The 21,339-nt window shown below is 45.0% G+C and overlaps 1 protein-coding gene across 1 annotated transcript in view; it reads left to right on the forward strand.

Moving 5' to 3' along the window:
• The first annotated feature begins 8,917 nt into the window (after positions 1-8,917).
• The window catches only part of Prune2 (prune homolog 2 with BCH domain), a 249,999-nt gene continuing 237,577 nt past the window's right edge, over positions 8,918-21,339 (forward strand). The window contains exon 1 of the mRNA XM_032891689.1: positions 8,918-9,075. Coding sequence (XP_032747580.1) covers positions 9,040-9,075 — 36 coding nt within the window. The 5' untranslated portion in view covers positions 8,918-9,039. The remainder of the gene's footprint in view (positions 9,076-21,339) is intronic.

The raw sequence follows: 21,339 nt of genomic DNA on the forward strand, positions 1-21,339 counted from the left end.
AACAGAAACAAGACCACATGAAGCTTAAGAAGAAGGGCGACCAAAGTGTGGATGCCTCAGTCCTTCTTAGAAGGGGGAACAAAAATATTCACAGGAGGAAATACGGAGACAAAGTTTGGAGCAGAGACTGAAGGAAAGGCCATCCAGAGACTGTCCCACCTGGGGATCCAGCCCATATACAGCCACCAAACCCAGACATTATGGCTGATGCCAAGAAGTGCAAGCTGATTGGTGCCTGATATAGCTGTCTCCTGAGAGGCTCTGCCAAAGCATGACAAATACAGAGGCAGATGCTCACAGCCAACCATTGAACTGAGAACAGGGTCCCCAATGGAGGAGTTAGAGAAAGGGTTGAAGGAGCTGAAGGGCTTTGCAACCCCATAAGAACAACAATACCAACAAATCAGAGCTCCCAGGGACTAAATCACCATCCAAAGAGTACACATGGACAGACCCATGGCTCCAGCTGCGTATGTAGCAGAGGGTGAGCTTGTTGGGCATCAATGGGAGGAGAAGCCCTTGGTCCTGCCAAGGTTTGATGCCCCAGTGTAGGGGAATGTCAGGGTGGGGAGGTGGGAAGGGATGGGTGGGTGGGGGAACACTCTCATAGAAGCAGGGGGAGGGGGAATCAGATAGGGGTTTTATGGATAGGAAACCAGGGAAGGGGATAATATTTGAAATGTAAATTTAAAAATCCAGTAAAAAAAAAAAGAAAGAAACAAGCCTCTCTTAAAAGGAACATGAGGGCATGAGGAGCTAACATTCACAGAGGGCTGTGTGAGACAGGTGCTGAGCTACATTTTGTATATGCTAATTTGTTTTCTCCTTGGAAAATAAGAGCAGGCTCCCTACCCTACCCACTGCATGGGCTCTTACTTGGGAGTGACCCACACTGAGCCTCGTTTGTTCCCTCCCCCTGAAGTTTCTATGCCTCCTGTCTACATGCATCCCCTGTGGCTACACAAGTACTTGTGCTAGAACGTGACCATTGCAAAGATTTGCCATGAGTGTGTTTGCACAGCCCAGAAACTCTTGGATTCCTTCACACTTTCTCTACGTGTTTTCTCCACATTTAGTTCTACCTTAAATGTGCTCAGTTCCTGAGTCCCCGGGGTTTCTCAGCCATTGCTAGCCATCACACAGGGTAAAGATGCAGATTTCTCTCTACCCTAGTCCTCCACTTCTACAAGCACAGTTCAGGTGTCTACACAGCTCCGATTATCTGGTTTCAAGTAGCCATATTTGTATGCATAAATATTTAAGGAATTGCAATGGCGATAAGCAGGCGTACATTATTTTTTAAGATTATTTTAGATTGCTTCCTGAGCTGGAGAGGTGACTCAGCAGTGAAGAGTGGGTGCTGCTCTTGCAGAGGACTTGTGTTTAGCACCCATGACAGCTGGCTTACAACTGCCTGTAACAAACACTGTGATCTTCAGCCCTTCAGGGGCAACGGCAATGACATGCATCCATCCCCACACAGGCACACACACACAATATAAAAATTAAAGATAGTAAATGGTTTTATAATATGTCTTTTTATCATTTTATCTGAAGCAGAGTCCTCGAAACAGACAAGCTCACCAACCAGGTAGACATCGAAAGGAATGGAGGTAGATTTGAACTGTTTGAGGAGGTAACATTTTTTTTTTCCTTCTGTGGCCCACCCAACAATTATTCCAGTCTCAGTGAATTGCTGTATTTCCGCATCTGCCATGTTTCTAGATCTAAATTAGCTTGAGCCTGCATTCTAGAAGGCATCATCTTTGAATATAATTAAAAGCCATTGTTTTGACCCATTTTGATAAAACCTAAATAAGCAGTTCAAAATGCCTCTGTTTATTTTTTTCCTGTTTCTCTGGTTCATGCACTCTCCTCTGTGAGGCTTCAGCTTGGGAGGGATTGAAAATCACTTATCACTATCATTAACTGAGGAAGCAATTATCTGGAAAGGTCATGTTGCTGGATGTAGTGGGATGACTCAGCAAGGTGAGGTGGATGCTTAGCCTCTGGAGCAGGGGAGCACCACTGGAGAGACATGAGGAGAGGTGCGGGTTAAACAGGCATTTATTGGCTATCACCGCCTTCAGCGTAACTTGCATGCCATTTTCAAAGCTCCTGACTCTTATTGGTTTGCTTGCATGATTTTCTTGACATTTCTTCTTGTGGTTTACAGTCAATAAACGTTTTCAACCAGCTGCAATGGACCTGGGTCTATGTGGATTTATTGTTAATCAAGCAAATGAGCACATTGACCTCTTCCTGCAGTTTGGAAATAGCAACAGAGTGACGGTGTCCAGTTGCTGAGTTGTTGTTTCAAACCTGGTTTTAAAGGGATTGCTGTTGCTTTGTTTTCCCTCTCCACCCAGAGATGGCAAGAAGAGGTTGGGAGAAACGTCTCTGAATACATCCTAGAAAAGAAGCATAGAAAAGAGCCACAGCCTATGGCAGGAGCGTCAGAAGACCTAGGATGCCACCTGTGCTTCTGGGACATACTGCTCTTTCCTTTTGCTGGTCACTTGGCACATATTTGAGCAACAGTTTGTCTCTGTGTCACAGAGGTCTCTGTGTTCAAAGCAGCACTGACTAGGTGTGGCCAGCTCATTCTTGATTATGAGGGGCAGTGGGGCATATTCTTATTTCTTGTCCATTCACAATTTCCTTTGTCAGATGGGCCACTGAGCTGTGTAGGACAATGGTCAGGCAATTGTGTGCTTCAGAAGTAGCCCTGGGCTCAGGAACCTGGTTGGAATCCTGGTCTGGCTACTTGCTGCTTGAATAATTTTGTGCAGATGACATTTCTGCTCCTAGTTTTCACATCTTTGAATGAAACCAGCCTGTTCCATTATTGGAAGAATGAATTCTATGGTTACAAAAAGAACACTGTGGTGATGCCTCATGGAAAGCAACTGTGACAAAGGAAGTGGCTGTCTAAAGAAAAAGGATGAGGACTTTGAAATCCAGAGACTGGAGTTCAGTTTGACCACCTCAACAAACAATCAGGAACCCCAGTTTCTTTATTTCTAAAACAGGTCAATGCTGGTCACGACAGTCATCTCAGAAGGCTGCTTCAGAGATGAGACATCTCAGACCTTGAAAATTATCAGCCTTCCAATCCCCTTGCCAAATACATTCCTAAAGGCAATACATGGTGGAGTCTTTCCATTGAAAGAGAAAATCCAACCCTTTCTCTGTTCTGAATTGCTATAACAAAATACCATTGCCTGTATGCTTACAAAATACAGAGGGTTATTTATTTATTTTTGTTGTTGTTTTGTTTTTGCTTTTGTTTATTATTATTTTTTGACTCATAGCTTGGAGGTCTAAAGACCCTCGGTTGGTGTTTTTGTTGGGTCTGATGAGGTGGAGGCGAAACAGTAAGCATTTGTACAAAAGGGCTCACAAGGTGAGAAACACAAAGGCTCAGATGTGCTCAACCTTGATCTTTCCTGACACTCTGTTCTAAAGGGAACCAACTCACCACGTGACCAACTTTAATCCCCTGTGAAGGTGATGTCCAAGACATCTGACGACCTCCCCCGAGGCCTCACCCCTTACTACTGGACACCAGCTTCCAAGCATCCAACACAGGCAATGTCCAGCACACTCAGCCACGGGACATGGTTTTTGTGAGACAACCAGTGTCATTGTGAAGGGAACTGAAGGGGGAGAGTGTGTAAGGTGTGAATGCGCTGGCTTTAGTCAGATGGTTGAGGAAGGGGAGACTTTATAGCCATCTGCTTTATTTTTCAGCAGCTGCGGATCTTAAAGTGACAGCCACTGCCCATTGTCCCAATGACTCAGAGCTCTTGCCCTCTCTGCTGTCCTTTCAAATTAAATTCATTACTCACTCCATGAGATGTCTGTGCTTCCCAGAAATGACGCAAGTGCTGTGTGCCCTGTTCAAAGCCTGGACATTTGACTCTCAGGATATTCTCCTGAGTGGGCTTGGCCCTGCCTAGTTCAAGTTCTATAAGCCCTTTCTTCTTTCTTAGCAGAAGGAGGGAATGTAACAGCTCTATGAATAATCTTTGTGTATGCTTGGTTGTTTTTCTTTAAAAGAAAAACAAGTCTTTCAAACCCCATCTTTAAAGAATTTAATAGCCTTGACAAAATACATTTAAAAAGCAATTCCTCTCACTACTATTTGTCAAAATGTGTCACTTCTGACCATTCAAAGGATAAAAACCAGGCGTTTCTTAGATGCTGAGAAGCTGAACAAAGGACTCAGGCTAATAAATCTTTGTCTACTCTCTTCCTTCCATCCTCAAACAAGCCTCCAACTCTCTCTAACCAAATTCTATGGAAGACGCAGCTCCTTCCTGTATCACAGCAGTGGGTTCAAAGTAGGTACCAATGGGACTTCCCCTGTTAGGGCAGGGGGTCAGGGTGGGGTGACCAGTGAGGTAGAAGGCATGGAGACGGAAATGTACACAATCGGTGACTCAGCGTCTACTGTGCTTCATTTTAAAGGGGATAGCATATGTCAGTTGATGTTTGTAACCAAGGAGATAGCCACGGTTACCTTCCTCCCTGTTAAAGAAGCAGCCCTGGAGAGAAAAACTATAAAGGTCCCTTCGTAGTGGAGCTAACAACAATAAGAATTCTTGGAGGTGGATATAGGTACCATGTTCACATGAGAGTCTGTGAAGAAAGATCAGGTACCCCATGGGAGTGGAGTAAACGGGAATTCGAAGAACACGGGCTCTGAGAAACTTAAATGTCACCAGCCATCTGTGGGGGTGGATGTGTTGTTGAAAAACACCTGTGGCACCTTTCTGGAAACGCATTTGCCATTATGTATCATCCAGACACCGAAGGAGCAAACCTATAGGCAGGGTTGTGTGGTGGGGATCAGACAGGAACTTCAATGGGGGTCAGTACATTTCAGTGACTGTCGATCCATTCCCAATGCTCCTGAGACTCCCCCTTGCTTCACGGATTCACCGAAGAGCTCCCCTTCCGGAAGAGCTCCCCTTCCGGAAGAGCTGCCCTTCCACTGAAGTTACTGCAAGAGCCTTGCTGACTGGGAGCAGGGCCTCTTGCTGATGAGATTGTAGGTGGGCTGCACAATGACTGTAAAGGGCGGAAGTTACTCCAGCTTTATAAAAGGAGGTACTGAAGCACAGAGACAAAAGACTGTTAGTGCTTAGTGCAGTAATAATTGCTTAGTGTGTAAGTGGCCAGCTAGAATTCTGGGCAGAGCCTAGCGACACTGTCTACTTCTATTCCACGTTGGAGTCCCTAGGCTATAGGAGGGAAGACAGTTCTTCATACATGGCTACAACTGGTCTGCTCACAGCAGTCCCTGCTCCTCTGTGTTTGGGACTCTCCTTAAGGTGGCTCCAGCTTCCTCACACCGTAAGGCAGCTTCCGAGAGTATATATTTCAAGAAGTAAAAAGAGAAGCTGACAGTGTAAGATATGGACAAGATATGGGCTTTTGCTATATTTGATTGTTTGTAGAGTCATGGGATTGTTCTAGACTCAAGGAGAAAGAATATAGACTCGACTGTGGGTAGGACCAATGTCAAAGAATCGTTAGCCTTGTTTAGTGTGCTGCATAGATCAAGAATAAGGATACAGTCTTTAGTTGCTAAATGGTACTACATCAAAACTACTACTGAATCCTGATCCACTTCTCCACTGCTGCGTTTAGCATTGCACTACAGTGACTGCTCTCTGAGCCTATTGAAGGCCTGGATCATGCCTTATGCATTGAGAGTTAGACATGTTAACCGGAGCATAGCCAAGACTGCATGTATGTTGAAGGAAGAAGTGAAAGAACTATAGTTCTGCTTCTGGCTGTTCTGATAAGAAATACTAAAGTATTTCAACCCAGGATAAAGTTTTTGTGCTTAAAAGTGCAGCCTACAAAAGGCTTGGGGCTACACTGGGATCTCAGAAACCCAGTGTAGTCACTGGCTAGCTAAGGCTTCCTGTGGACTCAAATCCATGTCCAAGTTGTCTCCTCTGGTTGATACTCCACAATACTTGCTTGTACCCGCTCACATTCCCAAATATTCAGGAGACTGGGGCAGGAAGATTAGAAAGTCAAGGTCTGCCTAGCTACAGAGTGAGTTCAAGGCCAGCTGGGGTACCTTAGTGAGACCCCTGTGTCAAATATTTTGAGAGGATGGAGATAATGGCTTGGCAGTAGAATGCTTGCTCAGAGCCTGGGCCCAGCCTCTAGCACAGAAATGGGGAGGAGAAAGCTGGGAGAGTCATCAGAGAAACATGATGTTGTTGGTTTTAAGGATGAAGAGGCCATACATCAAGGAAAATAGAAACTTCTAGTTGCTGGAAAAGACAGGATTTTTCCTAGAGCCACCAGGAAGAGTACAACCATATTGGCAGGTTGCTTTTGTCCAGTGAGACTTGGATTGGATTATAAACCTACAGAACTTTAAGATAACAAATTTACATGTTTTAAGTAGTGAGTTTGTGGGGTTTTTTTATTTTTTTGCTATGGCATTAGTAAAATAGTACAGGTGATCAAATTCAGGAAGACTTTATGAGTCGGGAAATTTGGCAAACTTTTGAAGGGTCACCGTTAGCAGAAAAAAAAGTAGGCAGAAAGGTTTTGAAATTTGAAATCATCAAGGAATGTTTTGCTATTTCTAGGCCGTGTAATAATCTACCCAGAATGTGAATCAAAAGTCAGGGCCAGATTAACCATCTGCAATCACAGTACTTGGGAGGCTGAGGAATGAGAATTGCCGTGAATTCAAGGATAGCCTGGGCTACATGGTTCTAGGTCAGCCTGAACTGCTAAGGTCTTTTTTCAAAAGAAAAAGAAAGAAGGGGTGGGGAAAAGAATAAAGAAAAAGGTCAGAGGTATAAAACACTGCCATGCGACATTCGCTGAATCCTCCCGTGGGGCCAGAGGCTAAAAGAGTTCTCTGAAGTTTTTTCTATAATGTCAGTGAGACTGTCTGCACCATTTTATCTGTATGGTTTTGAGTTCCTTAAGTCAGCAGAGAAAGCAGATTAGGATCTGCAACTTCCACAGGGCTTATCACCTGAACTCACCCTGGAGCTTTGCAGTCCCATCGCTTCCCCTCTAATTGCATCAAACCACTCTGATGGTTTCTTCTCTTTAGGGTTTTCTGAATGAAAAATGATTTGATTAGGAAATGTGCAAGTGCGTACAAGGAGTGAGAAAGTAACAGAGACAGAATTAGACAGAAAGGATAACACTCTCTCTCTCTCTCTCTCTCTCTCTCTCTCTCTCTCTCTCTCTCTCTCTCTCCCCATACACTCATTCATCCATTAACATGTTTAGTGAGGATCTACAGACACATAACACGTCGTGTTAGAGACCCAGCTATGAATGAGGTAGGTGAGGTTTCTGTGGAGCTCACAGCTTGTGGGAGGATGCAAACATGCAGTCAAGCAATGTATAGCCCAGTAGAAAACCTAAGTTGCTAAGCGAAAATGCAGAAAGGGCACCGGTGATTCCACCGGTGAATGAATGTGTCAGGGAGGCATGGTGAGCAAGCTTTATTCTCAAAGTGTGGCGCCTAAATCTCAAACCTGTGCAAACCTTGGGAGACTGGTAGATCTGCACAGCCTTAAGCACACACATGCATGTGGCCCAGAAATCTCCGGGTCATTATCTTGTCAGGGATTCAGACACATGCTGGAGTTCATTAGAAATTGGAGCCTCCTGGCTGCACTGATTCCTGGGCAGCACACTGACACCAGACCGATGCTGAGGCCTCATGTTACATGAGGCTGATTTAGTTGGACGGGAACAGGACCCTGCTCACAGGGGTTTTGAAGCCTCTGGTTAGTATACTGTAACTAAAGGCACCTCTGTGCTAAGGCACGAAGTGTTAAGTTAGGCACTATGGGCTCAGGAGAGGGCAATGGGTCTCTTACAGGCAGTGTGCAAACACTCCGTGAATAAAGGAGCCTGGGAGCCTAAGAGTAACAAATGTACACGAACCTCCCTAGTGTAGAATAAGCTCACAGCTGCAAATGTAGATGTTTATTGCTGCGGTTTTAAAATGTGAGTGTACATAGACATACCCGAGAATGATGTGTTCAGTGGTGGGGGCCAAGAGTACATTTCTAATAAGCTCAGTGATGCTCACGATGCTGGTCTGTGAAACTGCCAGTTTGTGCTGCCCAGCTTTTCCAGAACACACATATCCAGAGGAGACAGAAGCTGCAGGAGAACACAGCTCTCCATTAGCCTCAGGGCCCACGCAAAGGCATCTAATCCACTTGGTACTGAGCTGCAGAGAATGTTGGCAGCTAGATGGCTATGCTTGGAGGGTAGGGAGAAAAGTTACAGCCGACACAACCTCCCAGCCAGCTCTTCTGGTTATTAGACATCAAGGTCGCATGCTTTTAGCGCTCAGCAATATCGCCCTCCCTCCCCCAGTCCCTCCCTCCCTCCCAGCTCCAGCCAATCTCCCTGAGTGCATTCTGGTCCAGGGCAACAGACCAGTTCATTAAGTGACCACTGAGGCTCTCAGTACAGTGCCAGCCAGCCAGAGAGGCGCTGGCCGAGCACAAGGCCTCCTCCTGGGGCCTGGGCCCCTCTTTCCATCTTTCCTTGCTGGCGGCTGTCCTCGGTGAGGCCTGCAGTAGTGTCACTCTGCAGCAGCCCCTGGCACTTGGCGTGCACTTCTGGGCGCTGTCCATGGTTGCAGCATCTTTCAGCGCACCGCGTCAGGAGGCCACCGCGGGGCTCTGCGATTGGCCGAGGAGCCCCTCGCCACCCCCACCTGCTGCCCCGCGTCAGGGCCCCCGAAGGCGCGTGCCAGCAGGCGGGTGGCGGTCCTTGGGCTCCCGGGCGGCACACCCACTTTCCTTATTAGGACAGAGTCGGAGCTGTAGCTGCCGCGGGGCGTGGGCTGGGCAAGCGGCCCAGAGGAAGCAAGAAGGGCTCAGTCCCGGCCGGCCCGCCTAGGGAGCGGCTGGTCCCTGCGCAGAGCGACCACTTTCTAGAGATCCCGTTCAAGTCCCGACAGCTCTCCTCTCTCGGCGCTCTCCATCCGGACCCCTGGTCCCAGTCCCTAGCAGAGACATGGAAGAATTTCTGCAACGCGCCAAATCTAAACTGGTAAATTGAAGCTGCAGGGATGCATGTGTGTGTCTGCGTGTGGGTGTGTGCTGCTAGAGTCCGGCAGGAAAGGTTGGGCAGCAAAGGAAGATGAGGAGGATGAAAACAACTTTGGGGATTACTTGTCTGTGTGTGTGAGCTGCGCCAGCAAAGAACCTCTGTAACTCTAGTATCCGCGATCTTCCTCCGCAGTCAGGCAAGGTGCAGAGGTGGGGTGCAGAGGCCTCTCTGAACTGATGTGACTGGTCTCCTGAGCCTCAGTCCTGAGAGAGTTTGCTCCTGAAGGACAGTGGGTGAAGGAGGATGGTGATCCTCCGGGAGGAAAAAAGTCCAGCCTTCCCCAGATGCAAGACCTGTAAGCGTGAAAAGGAAGACCGAGGCCCCAGGGCAGTACTTAAACTGGGAGTGGCAAAGCCCTTGTGAGGGCCAGGGCGCTTGCCTGGATCAGGGTGGCAACCCTCAGAACCTGCTCAGAGCAGAACTTAGAGACATTCCAGGGTATCCTGACTGCTCTCCTCACACCCTGGGACAGAGGCTAAAGGGGGTAGCCCCAGCCTCTGAGGTTGATTGGGCTGAGGGAGGAGCCCCGGTGGTCTTGTGTGTTTTACTGTCTGAAAATGTAAACAATAAACTGGTTTCACCATGTTTCTGCACTTGCCACCCATTCTGAACAGGAGAGGCACTTTTCTCTAGCATGACGACACTAATAATAATAATAATAATAATAATAATAATAATAATAATAATAATAATAGAAATGTTTCAGAGTCTTGGAACTTAAAAAACATGCTCATTTAGAAACTGTATCTTTTATCAAGACCAAAAGTACCTTTATGTTGGCTAAGAGAAAATGTACAATGTTTGATGCCTTGTAACCTTTAAACCTTCACAGTAGCCGCTACTAAAGTCTGTTGAGGTGGTGCCTCCAGGGTAAGGCAGGATGTAACCTGTTTACTCCTGCACAACACAGGGTGGGAAGGGTCACTCCCAGGGTGAATCTGGAAGTGAAGCTTTAGAGCATCGAGTATAGACATCTTCTCTTTCTTTTCCTCTTTCTTTTTAAAAAGGGGGCCATTAAAGTTGATTAAAGCTGATACTTTGTTTCCTACCTTTAATCCAACCCTACCTCCAGCCTGGCAACCAGCAGCGTTTGGGAGGATGAGTTTCAGTTTTGAGAAAGTGATCACTTCTGTGGGTTTTGACTCCCTAGAAGTTTTACTAAAATACATTGGAAAAAGAAAAGAAAGCGATCACTGCTGAAACTCAATAGCTACCTTGCACCTTTCTGGAAATAATCATTCCACCCAGGAATGGGAGAAAGATGTTGGAGGCATAAAGTCAGTCTTGTCAGCTTGTGGTATGTGCCTGTGTGTTAGTGGATGGTGACCAAGTATGAACACAGAGTCTGGGACAGAGGCTGTGGTCCATCACAAGTGTCATCTCGGTTTCTCATAATGATGTTCAGACTGTGTGGTCTGCTGTGAGTCTCATTTCTAAACAATTCCTGGCATGGAAAGTCTCTTTCAGAATCATCAGCTGAAAGTGGTGTCTAATTTATTTATTGAGCCCCTTCATTAGACGAGCAATTGCTGTACATCATTAAAAAAAGAAGAAGAAGAACTGGAACAAGGAGGTTGTTTGAAATTGTTAGCAGTTTCCTGCATTAGCCAGAGGAATAATTATAGATAAATTGGTCTTTTCTTAGAATAGGCTTCTGGCCAGAAATCACAATTAACCTTTCTCACTCAGCTACCACCAATGTGTGTGGTCACTTTTGGCCACCATGCTTTTCCCCTAATAAGTATTTTTAATAATAAAATTCATACTTAATATTCAGTGTTGAAGAAGCAATGCTTTACTTTGTATCAGTTGTTCTGGAGCTGTGAGTAGTGACCCCTTTGGGCGTCACATATCTGATATCCACATGATCAGATATCTACACTGTAATTCCTACCAGAAGCAAAATTGCAATTATGAAGTAGTAGCAGAAATAATTTTATGTTTGAGGGCCACCACAACATGAGGAACTGTACTAAGGGGTTACAGCATTAGGAGAAGAACCACCACTTTAGATGATGTTTTCCTTGGAGAAATAGTCTGCAATCATGTCTTTTGTTTGTGAGAAGTTTATTCATAGTAAAATAGTAGGCTTTCTGAAATTCCATGCTCTGGGAATGCTCTGGAAAGCATTTTAAGGAAAAGAAATTTACTGTTCTGATTTTTGTACTTAACTTTTGTTAGACCCGTAATTAGAATAGAATTGTGGATAAGCTGCTTTCTATTCGAAGTTATTATAGATTGATCTATATGATTCTTAAAGCTGCCTGATTGTCATATTTTCCTCTTGTTTTGTTATTTATTTTGATGTCTTGTAGCTGTATCTTTAAAATAGTCGAGGTTCCTTTTGAGGTCTAAACATGGGCTGGCTATTTTCAGGAGACAGTGAGGACTTTGGACTGTGAAATGGAATTTCTATCAGCCATGATTATATTCTCCAAGAACCAAAACTTTAGAGTCCTGATCCTGGTCAGGCCTGCAATCCCAGCAACTAGTGATGTGGAGTTAGGAGAACCACAGGTATGAGGCCTGTGGGGGCTACAGAATGAGTTTAAGACAGTCTGAAAACCTTGGTGAGACAGGATTTCAAAGAAGATGGCTCACAGGAGGCCTTAGCCCCATCCCTAGTGCTGTAAGACAAACCAATAAAACGCTCTGGAGGGATTTGCCTGCTTTCTGCTATTAAGACCATTTGCTTTTTGTCATTAGTGAGAGGAGATGGAGTCCATTCTAGGGAAGGCCCTAGATTAAACTAGGAGGAAATGAGTCCCGTATGAGGTTGAGAGCAAGGAGCAAGCCAGGGGCAACCGCAGCCAAAGGGTGCTACTGTTGGGTGGACCCTCCGACCCCCCATGAGAATCCAGCTGTGCTTCTGCTCTGGACACCTACTGCTGGACACTGAAGTGGAAGCGAGGAGACATTTGTCTTCTCTTAGCCAGTGTCCCCTGGCTCTTCCTCCACCTGTCCAGGCAGAGTTGGGGCAGAGGCAGAAACCCAAACCCGGTATTCAGATCAGTCCTGCAGGTTGCACCTTGCTTCTGCTGTGTTAACCATTGCGTGGCTACGTGTTTCTTACGTACACTATTCCTATGTAAGAGAGGTGGGCGATGAAAGATAAGGAAGAAGGGATTCCTACTTGTGATTCGGGAAATGTTTCCCCAGGTTCACGGAATTGCCCTCAGAAAAATGTTCAGGTGGAGACCTAACTCATGGAAGTAAACTTCGAGTTATTATGAACTTTGGGGGAAGAACTGTAACTGAGAGATAGATAACCTGAGGGTAAATAGAGAGCCGTGGAGTGTGGCTGGCCAGAAGCCACTGTCCCCACGTTGGGTAGACCGGCTGCTGAGCCTCCTTTCCACCCAGACATCACCAGCTGATGCAATTCACACAGCTGCTGGTGGGCGGAGACCACTGCTGCCCACAGTCAGCCTTGGAAGGTCATCTGCTGCTTCTGGAAAAACGGGACACATCGATATCGGAGGAATGCTTTTTGTAAAGAGAAAGTGGAGAGTCGTGCGTGCCTGCAGTCCAGGGGGGGCACATCTGCCACGTCAGCAGTGACAGCTGAGGCACTCATGAGGGGAGAAATGCAGCGTGGGATGAATGTTAGTGTATTATCTGGGACATATAACACCGGGAGGAGCATTCACGGTCTAAACCCTTTCTGAACAACAGCTTTGGAAAGAAGCTCCGTGAAACAACCATTTCATGGGGGAATTTGAAGCAACAGGTTCACAAGAAGAATTTAGATTCTTGTGCGTGCGTGCGTGCGTGCGTGTGTGTGTGTGTGTGTGTACAGGTGTGTGTACATATGTGTGTGGAGGTCAGAAGACAGGTTGTGGGAGTTAGTTCTCTCCTTTCCCTATGTGGGTCCCAGAGATCAAACAGAGGTTTGTCACCCTTTAAACACTGAGTCATTTCTCAGAACCCTGAAAAGGAATTTTTCAAAAGCATTTGGGAAAGGACCACAGTGGTAAGGAGCAGCAATAATGGAGAAGCCACAAAATGGGAGCTGAAAGTATTCTGATCCGGGGCCATCGGATTGGCTCCCACTACACAAGCCAGGCAAGTGTTCAGGAATCACTTCACTGTTTTAATTTTTTTTTTTTTTTTGAGGTAGGTTCTCTTGAAGCCCAGGATAGCCTTGAGTTTTTGAAACTCTGCCTCCCAGTCTCTGGGATTACAGCCACGCTCTACCCTTCCTGGCTTGAGTCAGTGCTTTTTGCTCAGAGCATATGTAAACAGGAAACTCCAGCTTCTAAACCAATTCCGTGAGTCCAGTATCATGTGCTTGTGGGCTGGTGAGATACGAGCCTCGGCTGGGTCAAAAGTCGTCTCTGTTTCTCACTGTGGAAATAATCCAGACCAGCAGCTGAGAATTGTTTTAGCCTCAGGACCTTTGAAAAAAAAACAATCAGACCAGACCTTTTCCAGGTAACCGGATGTCAGAGCACAGTCATCTGTCTCAAAGAAAAGAGGTGTTCGTTGCCATTTACACAGCAGCTTGGGTCCTGGAGGGCATGTGATCAATGGACAAGGTGCTTTTCAGACTGGTGTTTGGGGGATATTTTATGTCACCTATAAAAAGCTGCTGGGTTTGGTGTGGCCTGCTTGCCGCTAAGCACTGTTTATTTGAGTGAACATTGCTGTTGTCTTGAGTTTGGAGCACAAATCTGGGGCACTCTTGCAAGCCATGGTGTCTTAGTGAGGAAAGCTCATGCTTTCTTGGCATTCCCCCTTCTCCAGGGGAGAGAGAATGGGAATAGGATGGCAGGCTGAAGAAAGCTGTAAAAGAGAGCCCATAGGCAAAGAATTCAACATGGCTTTGGTCATTGACTCCTCTTGGCCCCTGGGCTGACTGGAGAGTCACAGAGTTTGTAGTCTTTTGGAGAAAACTGAGCAGAGGTTGGACTGGTTAGGAAGGAGGCAGCATTCACATGGACCTTGACATGCATAGCACCTCCGGGTTCATGCAGTACACAGTCTGCACAGCCACGCAGCTCCCCTATCTGAGGTACCAAAAGGGCCTATTCATAGTCTCTGGCATCACCCCAGATCCATTTCTTTAGGCTTTGGGTTTTGGTCTCCAGAGAGGGGGAATATTCTTCCTGAGAGACTTAGTGAGATTCATGGAGCTCTATATTGCCCTGAAAAGTTAGACCTACAGAGGCAGAACTAGAACAACCTAGGTAGTTTTAAAGCTGAGAAATAAATAACGGTATTCACTGTATAGTCAAAATGAGATGCCTACGGCTCTGAGTATGGAGTCAGAGCAAGGACTCCTCCCTCCACCCACTCATCCCCAAGCTGCTCTTCTTCTATAGGACGTTATGATAATGAAGGACATTGCCAGTCATCCAGTTTATCCATCTAGAAATGACCTCTCCTTCACCCTTGACTGCAATGACCAGAACACCGGGATTCTACAATAGCTCTCATGCTCCTGGCTGCAAAGAGGCCTCAAATGGACCTGGCACTCAGAGCTGAAAGCCTGTTCTATCCACCCTCCAGCCCGCCCCACTTAAAACCTTGAGTGAGCTTTAGCCTTGCGACCAATTTCTCCATCTTAAAACCTTGTGGCTACTTTCCATCACTCTTAGAAGTATGACTAACATTCTTAGCACAACAACGCTAACACCCTCTTATGGCTTCTCTGCCTTTACCTTTGGCTTAAATAGCAGCTTCCACTTCTTCAATTGGGGTGAAGAAAGGAAATTTTCTCTGCCTGTCCTGCTCTCTTCTTGACTATACACCAGCCTTTTGAAAAAAATGCTTTTATTTCTCATATCTCAGTTTGTCATTATCTTGGGCATGTTTGATTAATGCCAGTGCGCTCAGAGTAGGGAGTGGGGCCTCCATATGATTTTTGCTTAACATTGTATTTTTGGAACCTCACATGGTGCTTGATGCTTGTATATGCCTTTTTAGAATGAATGAAGCCATAAATCAAGAGTCCTGGTCAAGGCAGTCAGAATGCAGAGAATCAAAAATGAAGAGTTGGATGGCCAGCGTGACATGCTCTCAGGTCTAAGACTGGTTAACAGTCTGCAAGATGCTAGGCTCATTGTCAAGAAGGTGGGGACCTATGCAATGCTTTGCACATAACAATACAAAATAACCTTACAATGCTAGCTATTATCCCTAGGTGCTTGGGCTTTGTTAATGTTGACAGAACGAAAGTGTGGGGAGAGGAAGGCAGAGGAGAAATATATAAGACAAATCTTTGTAGAACCACAGCTAGTAAGTGAATGAATGATGGAATTGTTAGATCCAGACTTCTTAGTGTGGTTTGAAGAGTAGTAGTTGGACGGCCCCAATCCCAGCTGGCCCAGCCTGCTCTCTGCATGTGTACTATTACTAATACCATGAGAGAGATTGGCTGGGAAGACTTTCAGCATTCCAAAGAGTAAGAGCAAGGGTACCATATTTTTGGGGTGGATCAAGGACATCTAGACATAACACTGTACACCTCATACATGGAATAAATTCATGCAAAGTTCTGAACCAGAGTTCTTGTCCAGCCACTGGGACTGTAGCAGGTCATCCACTGCATGCAACTCTCAGGATGTGACCTGAATTTCCTAGGAATGCTGATGATCTTTTAATGGAAAATCTATACATCTTTGTAGTCATATGCAAAATTTGCTTATATGTAATATTCCATGTTTTGGAGTCAAACAAAATGGTATTTAATTTCCTAAGCTTACTATTTTAGAAATAAAATTTTCTTTGTAGTTTTTATTTTTTTTTACTCCTTCTAAAATAAGAGGGATCTTTATTACGATTTGGTTTATTCTTTTGACTCCTGGTAAGAATACATAAATATACTTCACACTAACATATCTGGGATTGAATGTATTTGAGCAATAAATTATGTTCAGCTAAGGTTCATTTGCTTACATCTGAGAACTAGATTTTTTTGTAAAAGATAACATGGACGAGCCCTTCAAACCAGTAGCTGAAATAGATAGAGATACAACCAAAAGCTTGTGTTCTTATCCTTGGTGGCTGCTGATCTCCCTAAGGACACCAAGGGGCACACAATTGTGCTTGTGAGACCTTGAACTGTGAGTGTGAGGCAACCATGGAGAAGCTACTTAGCCTAAATAAGAACTTAGATATTCCTGATTCATGAGTTCTGTGTTTGGAAGCACCTTGGGCAGCCTTCTGCTCCACAGCTCTTGGCCCTAAGTGCAACATTGTCGTTGTGTGTGGGTTCTGCAGCCAGATGCCTGATTGCAGATCCTGACTCTAACATTGCCATCTGATAGCCACACCATCTTAAGTACCTTGCCTTCTGGAGTCTTGGTTTTCTTACTTGGAAAGTGAGAACCAGAAGAAAATTCCATTTCTAAAGAAGGTGGGCATGTGTCAAAATGAGGTCTCCATCTGTGGTTCTAGAAAGGTGGCAGGGGCCACTAGTGGACAAGAAAGCCCGTTCACTATCAGAGAGAGACCCTGTTCTGTGTCACAGGCAACCTTGTTTACTCTCACAGGAATGGGAACAATTCTTATCTTACTTCATTTCAACCAGAATATCCGTTGTAGCTCTGAGAGGGACTTGCTTTGTTTAACACTATAGTGGCCTGGAGATAGAGAAGGTTTCACCTCTGGGCTGTGTGTGTTTACACTAAAGCCTTGGACAACAGAACGATCAAGCCACACTATTGCATGTTGGTAATGAGAAAAACACACCAGACTGTTCAATAAGCCGAGAGGTTGGTCTTCACCGTGTACCCAAGGGAAAAGAAGTAACTGGCAAGCTTTTGGGAGGATAGAGTGTGTGACCAGTTTTAGTATAACCTGAACTAGTGTAGGTATTTGATAATAATAATAATAATAATAATAATAATAATAATAATAATAATAATTTGGTTTAATAACAAAAATGCGTTGTAAGAGGCTTAAATGGGAAACAATACATAGTGCCAAGGTCATGGGCACACTGTTTGGTTGGGCAGAGTGTCTTGTGGTTTTGACTGTCCTGGGGAGGATGTTGGGGTTATTTTGATCGGCTGTTTGTAAGGTGGAACGGTGACCTGCAGTGGACACAGCTATGAAGGAGAGCCTCAGTGCTGCTGCTGTCTTGTTCCCATCCTGCCATCACTTTCCAGAGTGCTCCAGTGGCCGTGCCATGGAGGACTAATGGCTGTGCTCAGCATGTATGGTAAAGCAAAGGAGAGAACAAACAAAAGAAGGACTCAGTAGGGAGGAAAGAGAAGAGAGAGGGACAAAAAGATTCAGGGGGAAGTGAAGTGGGCACAGTGATGCAGCTTAGAAGAAAATTCGAAGCCCAGCACAGGAGGAATCTCAAGGCTGACAATTCCACCAAGTTCAATTCTCTGGCAGTCTGTGTCAGCCCAAAGCCGGCCCAAGGTGGGGCCATTCAGCCGAGGTAACTTTCCTTCAGGCAGCTGAAATCGTTTACTGAAATGGGCTGGGGACTGTCTCGGCTTCATTTCCTGTTGCTGTGATAAAATACACCGACAAAGTCCACTTAAGGGAGAAGGGTTTATTTGGCTCATATTTCCAGGCTCCAGTCCACCACCATGGGGAAGTCAAGGCAGCCCGAGCTTGATGCAGTTAAGTCACATGGCATTCATAGTCAGGAGCAGAAAATGATGAATTAATGCATTCACGCATACCTGTGCCCAGCTCGAGTTCCCCATTCAAAATGGTGTCCCCCACAGTAGGTGGGTCTTTCCACTTCAATCTATATGATGGAGATAATCATGCATGCCCTTCAGTGCAGGCCAACCTGCTCTAGACAATTCTTCATATAGGCTCTTTTCCTGGTTAATTCTAAACTGTGTCAAGTTGAAAATTCAAACTAACCATCACACACACACACACACACCATGAAATTTTTTTCACAGGAAAATCCTGAAAGTTCTGTCTTCTGTCTGTGAGAAGACACCTTGAGATTTCTCAGGGCAGTGCCAGGGTTTGATAAAAACACACAGCAGTCAGCTACTATCACTTGCACTAGCACTTTAATTGACTCAGTACTCGTGAGTTTGCTTTTAGATATAAATTGCTGATTGGTTCTGATAGAAGAACAGTATAAACAAAAAAGCCAATCAAACAGGATCTTAAAGAAGTAAGCCTAGGCCTCTAGTGTGTGCCATTGCATTTGGTGTGAGGTAAAAAGGCCTATGGATCAGTCTAACCTGTGGGTGACATGCCAATACTGATGTCACATACATACATATAGGTACATACATACATACATACATACATACATACATACATACATACACTATAGTAATAATAATAACCAAGGGGGAAAGATCTGTAATCTTAATGTCCTGTCTAAGGGGAAAGTTACGATATGTAAGCAATTTTAGAAAAACAATTCTCATTAAGAGGATTAAATTAGAAAGAAGTAGAAACAGTTGCATGGAGGGTGAGCCTTTGCTGCCTGGTGAGGCCTTCGGAGTAGGAGACTACGTTCTTGAGTCAAGAAATGTGTTTATCACAAGTTATCATGAGTCATCACGGAGGGGTAATGGTACTAGAAATATGAGATGTGGGGAGAAATGAGTCCCTGGCATGTCTGAGATGTGAGTATTCACCCAGCTCCCATCCTGAAGCAATAATTCCCTAGATCTGGACTTCAGGAGGACACAGCTGAGACAGTGAACAGCCTTCAGAAAAGCCTTAGAAGGATGCAGGGCAGACTCTTGCCAATCTGTCAAGTCTTTGGGGGCCTTTTATAAAGTAGCCCTATTTAAGAATCATTTTTTCTTCGTTGGAAAATCAAGACCCATTCATTTAATAAGGCCTAGATATTTTTTCCTACAAAATATTTCTTATAGAAATTAATGAATGACTCTTGCATACAGAGAAATGTTTACGTTGAGTTTCCTGCCTCTTCTCCCACAAAGGACAGAAACAGAAACCCTTCCTAACTGGACACTCCTCTGCCTTCTTCAGGCAAGCTTTCAAAGACAGTCATCTGGCCAGACCAGCACCTGGCTCTGAGGACGCAGAAAGGCGGATGATCAATTTAGCCCAGGTGTATATCAAGAGGACAGAACACATGTCTGGCTGCTCCCAGGGATGACGGTCCCCTGGGCCCCTCTCTTCAGAGGTGAGGGGACACTCTTTGAACATCATTCTCTACTTAATATTGTCTTCTGTACTGGAGGTCCAGCTCAGGGCCTTATAGTTCCTAGGGTAAACCCTTCTCTAACCAAGAGCCACCCTCAGTCTCTCAACTCCCTATTCTCTGAATTTCAATCTCTCTTCTGTCTATTAGTAAGGTGGCCAATACACCTTACTAAGAATTGAATTGGCCAATACACTTCCTAATCCAATTGAAGAAATATCTTCTATCCCTCTTTGGCTACCAGAGAAAGGCCATCACCATTTCCTTGTTGGTGGCTAGACTCCTATAGAGAAAAGGCAGCATTACAACTGGTTCTTGTTGAATTCATACAAGTCTAAGCTTTGATTTTATCTTTTGAATACTTACTAAGATCTTTGAACCCACCTTACTTAAAAAACAAAAACAAAAACAACTCTTCAAATCATAGGCAAATTGCAAGGAAGGCTGTAGGCAACATGTAAAGGTCATGGAAAATGGTAAGATCAGGGAGGGGGTGGCCAAAGTGATGGTCAGTAGTTAGAAACACAGGCCGTTCTTAACCAAAGGACCAGGGTTCAATTTCCAGCACTGACAGACCAGTTCACAACTGTCTGTAATTCCAGTTCCAGGTGACTCGACACCCTCACACAGATATACATGCAGGCAGAATCTCAGTGACCATAAAATAAAAATAATTTTTAAAAATGATGAGAGGAAATTATTATTGTTTAGCTGAATATTTCCTTAGTTTTTAGTTAAGAATCTCCTCTGTAAGACTGTGACAGAAAGGCACATGGGGTAGGTGGATGGCTGGGTGAATAGAAGCATTTGCTGCACAAGCGTGAGTTCAAATCCCCAACATCCATGTAAAAAGAGAGGTGTAGTCATTTGTCTGCCTGTAACCCACAGCTGTAGGGGGTGGAGACAGGGGCATTGCTGGGGTTTGCTGCCTGCCAACCCAGCTGCAGTTTAAGAAGATGGTCTGAAGGTCCCAGTGAGAGTTTGGCAGTTTGGACTCATCTGCATAAAAGAGAATGATGGTGGTTGCTGGAGAGACGGCTCAGCAGTTAAGAGCATTTATTGCTCTGGCAGAGGACCCTGGTTTAGCTTCTGGTATCTACATGGTGGTTCACAACCATCCATCTCTCCGGTGTCAGGGGATCTAGTGCCCTCTTCTGACCTTCAGAGGCACCAGGTACCAGGCATGCACATGGTTCATACATACATGTAGGCAAAACGTTCAGACCCATAAAATAAACATAAGTAAATCTAAAATATGTTTTATAAAAATGATGGAGTTAAAATACAGGAAACTTTTCCAGGAGGAGACCAGGTGACAGGGAAGTCCTCACATAGGGATAAACACGTTGTGCTCTGGAGGTTTCTGTGATGGACTCTGATGTACACTAGCAAGGTGTGAGATTAATGAATGTGTCATCGGTAGAAGCATGTTGAGTACCACAGGATCTGGAGACCAAATGTCACTGACAATGGGAAGGGGTGCCTGAGAGACCGAGGCGTGGAGAACCTGTGGGCTTGTCTGATGCACCTGTCATGGGACTATATAGATGCCAGTTCTGTTGATCTCATTCAGAGCAATATATGGGAAAGAAGTTTAATTGTCTACAAGAAAAGCTCATTCCCTGCTTCAGGCAAGGTGTGTGATCTCGTCAAATCCTCCCTTCCTTTCTCTCTCTAGCTCACTCTCTCCTTTTCTCTCTTCTAACCCTCCTCCACAACAGTTTCTTTATTGATGAAATAGTGTGTCATTTTAGTTTATGGACGTCAGGTTCAGGATTAATCAGGGTTTGATGCTTTTTATGGGTAAAAATGTAGGCTTCTTGTCTTAGAAACTCCCCAAATCATGATTTTTCTCCTGGAGACTCCATGGTCTAATTGAATAGCTTGTACACAGTAAGCCCAAACACTACGTTGAGATGGTTTTGTCTATTCCAAGGAAATTTACTCGAGATGATTTTCTTTCTTCTAAGTGTTTACCAGGAAGAGAAACCAGACTTGAGAGGCTGTGCCGCATAGGTGCTAAATTATCCACATAGATATTGGCATGTTGTGGGGCAGACGGTTCTGGGAAAGCATTGTATGCTGTATGTCAA

This window comes from Rattus rattus, chromosome 2 (genome assembly GCF_011064425.1).
Source record: "Rattus rattus isolate New Zealand chromosome 2, Rrattus_CSIRO_v1, whole genome shotgun sequence".
In the NCBI taxonomy this organism is placed as follows: domain Eukaryota; kingdom Metazoa; phylum Chordata; class Mammalia; order Rodentia; family Muridae; genus Rattus; species Rattus rattus.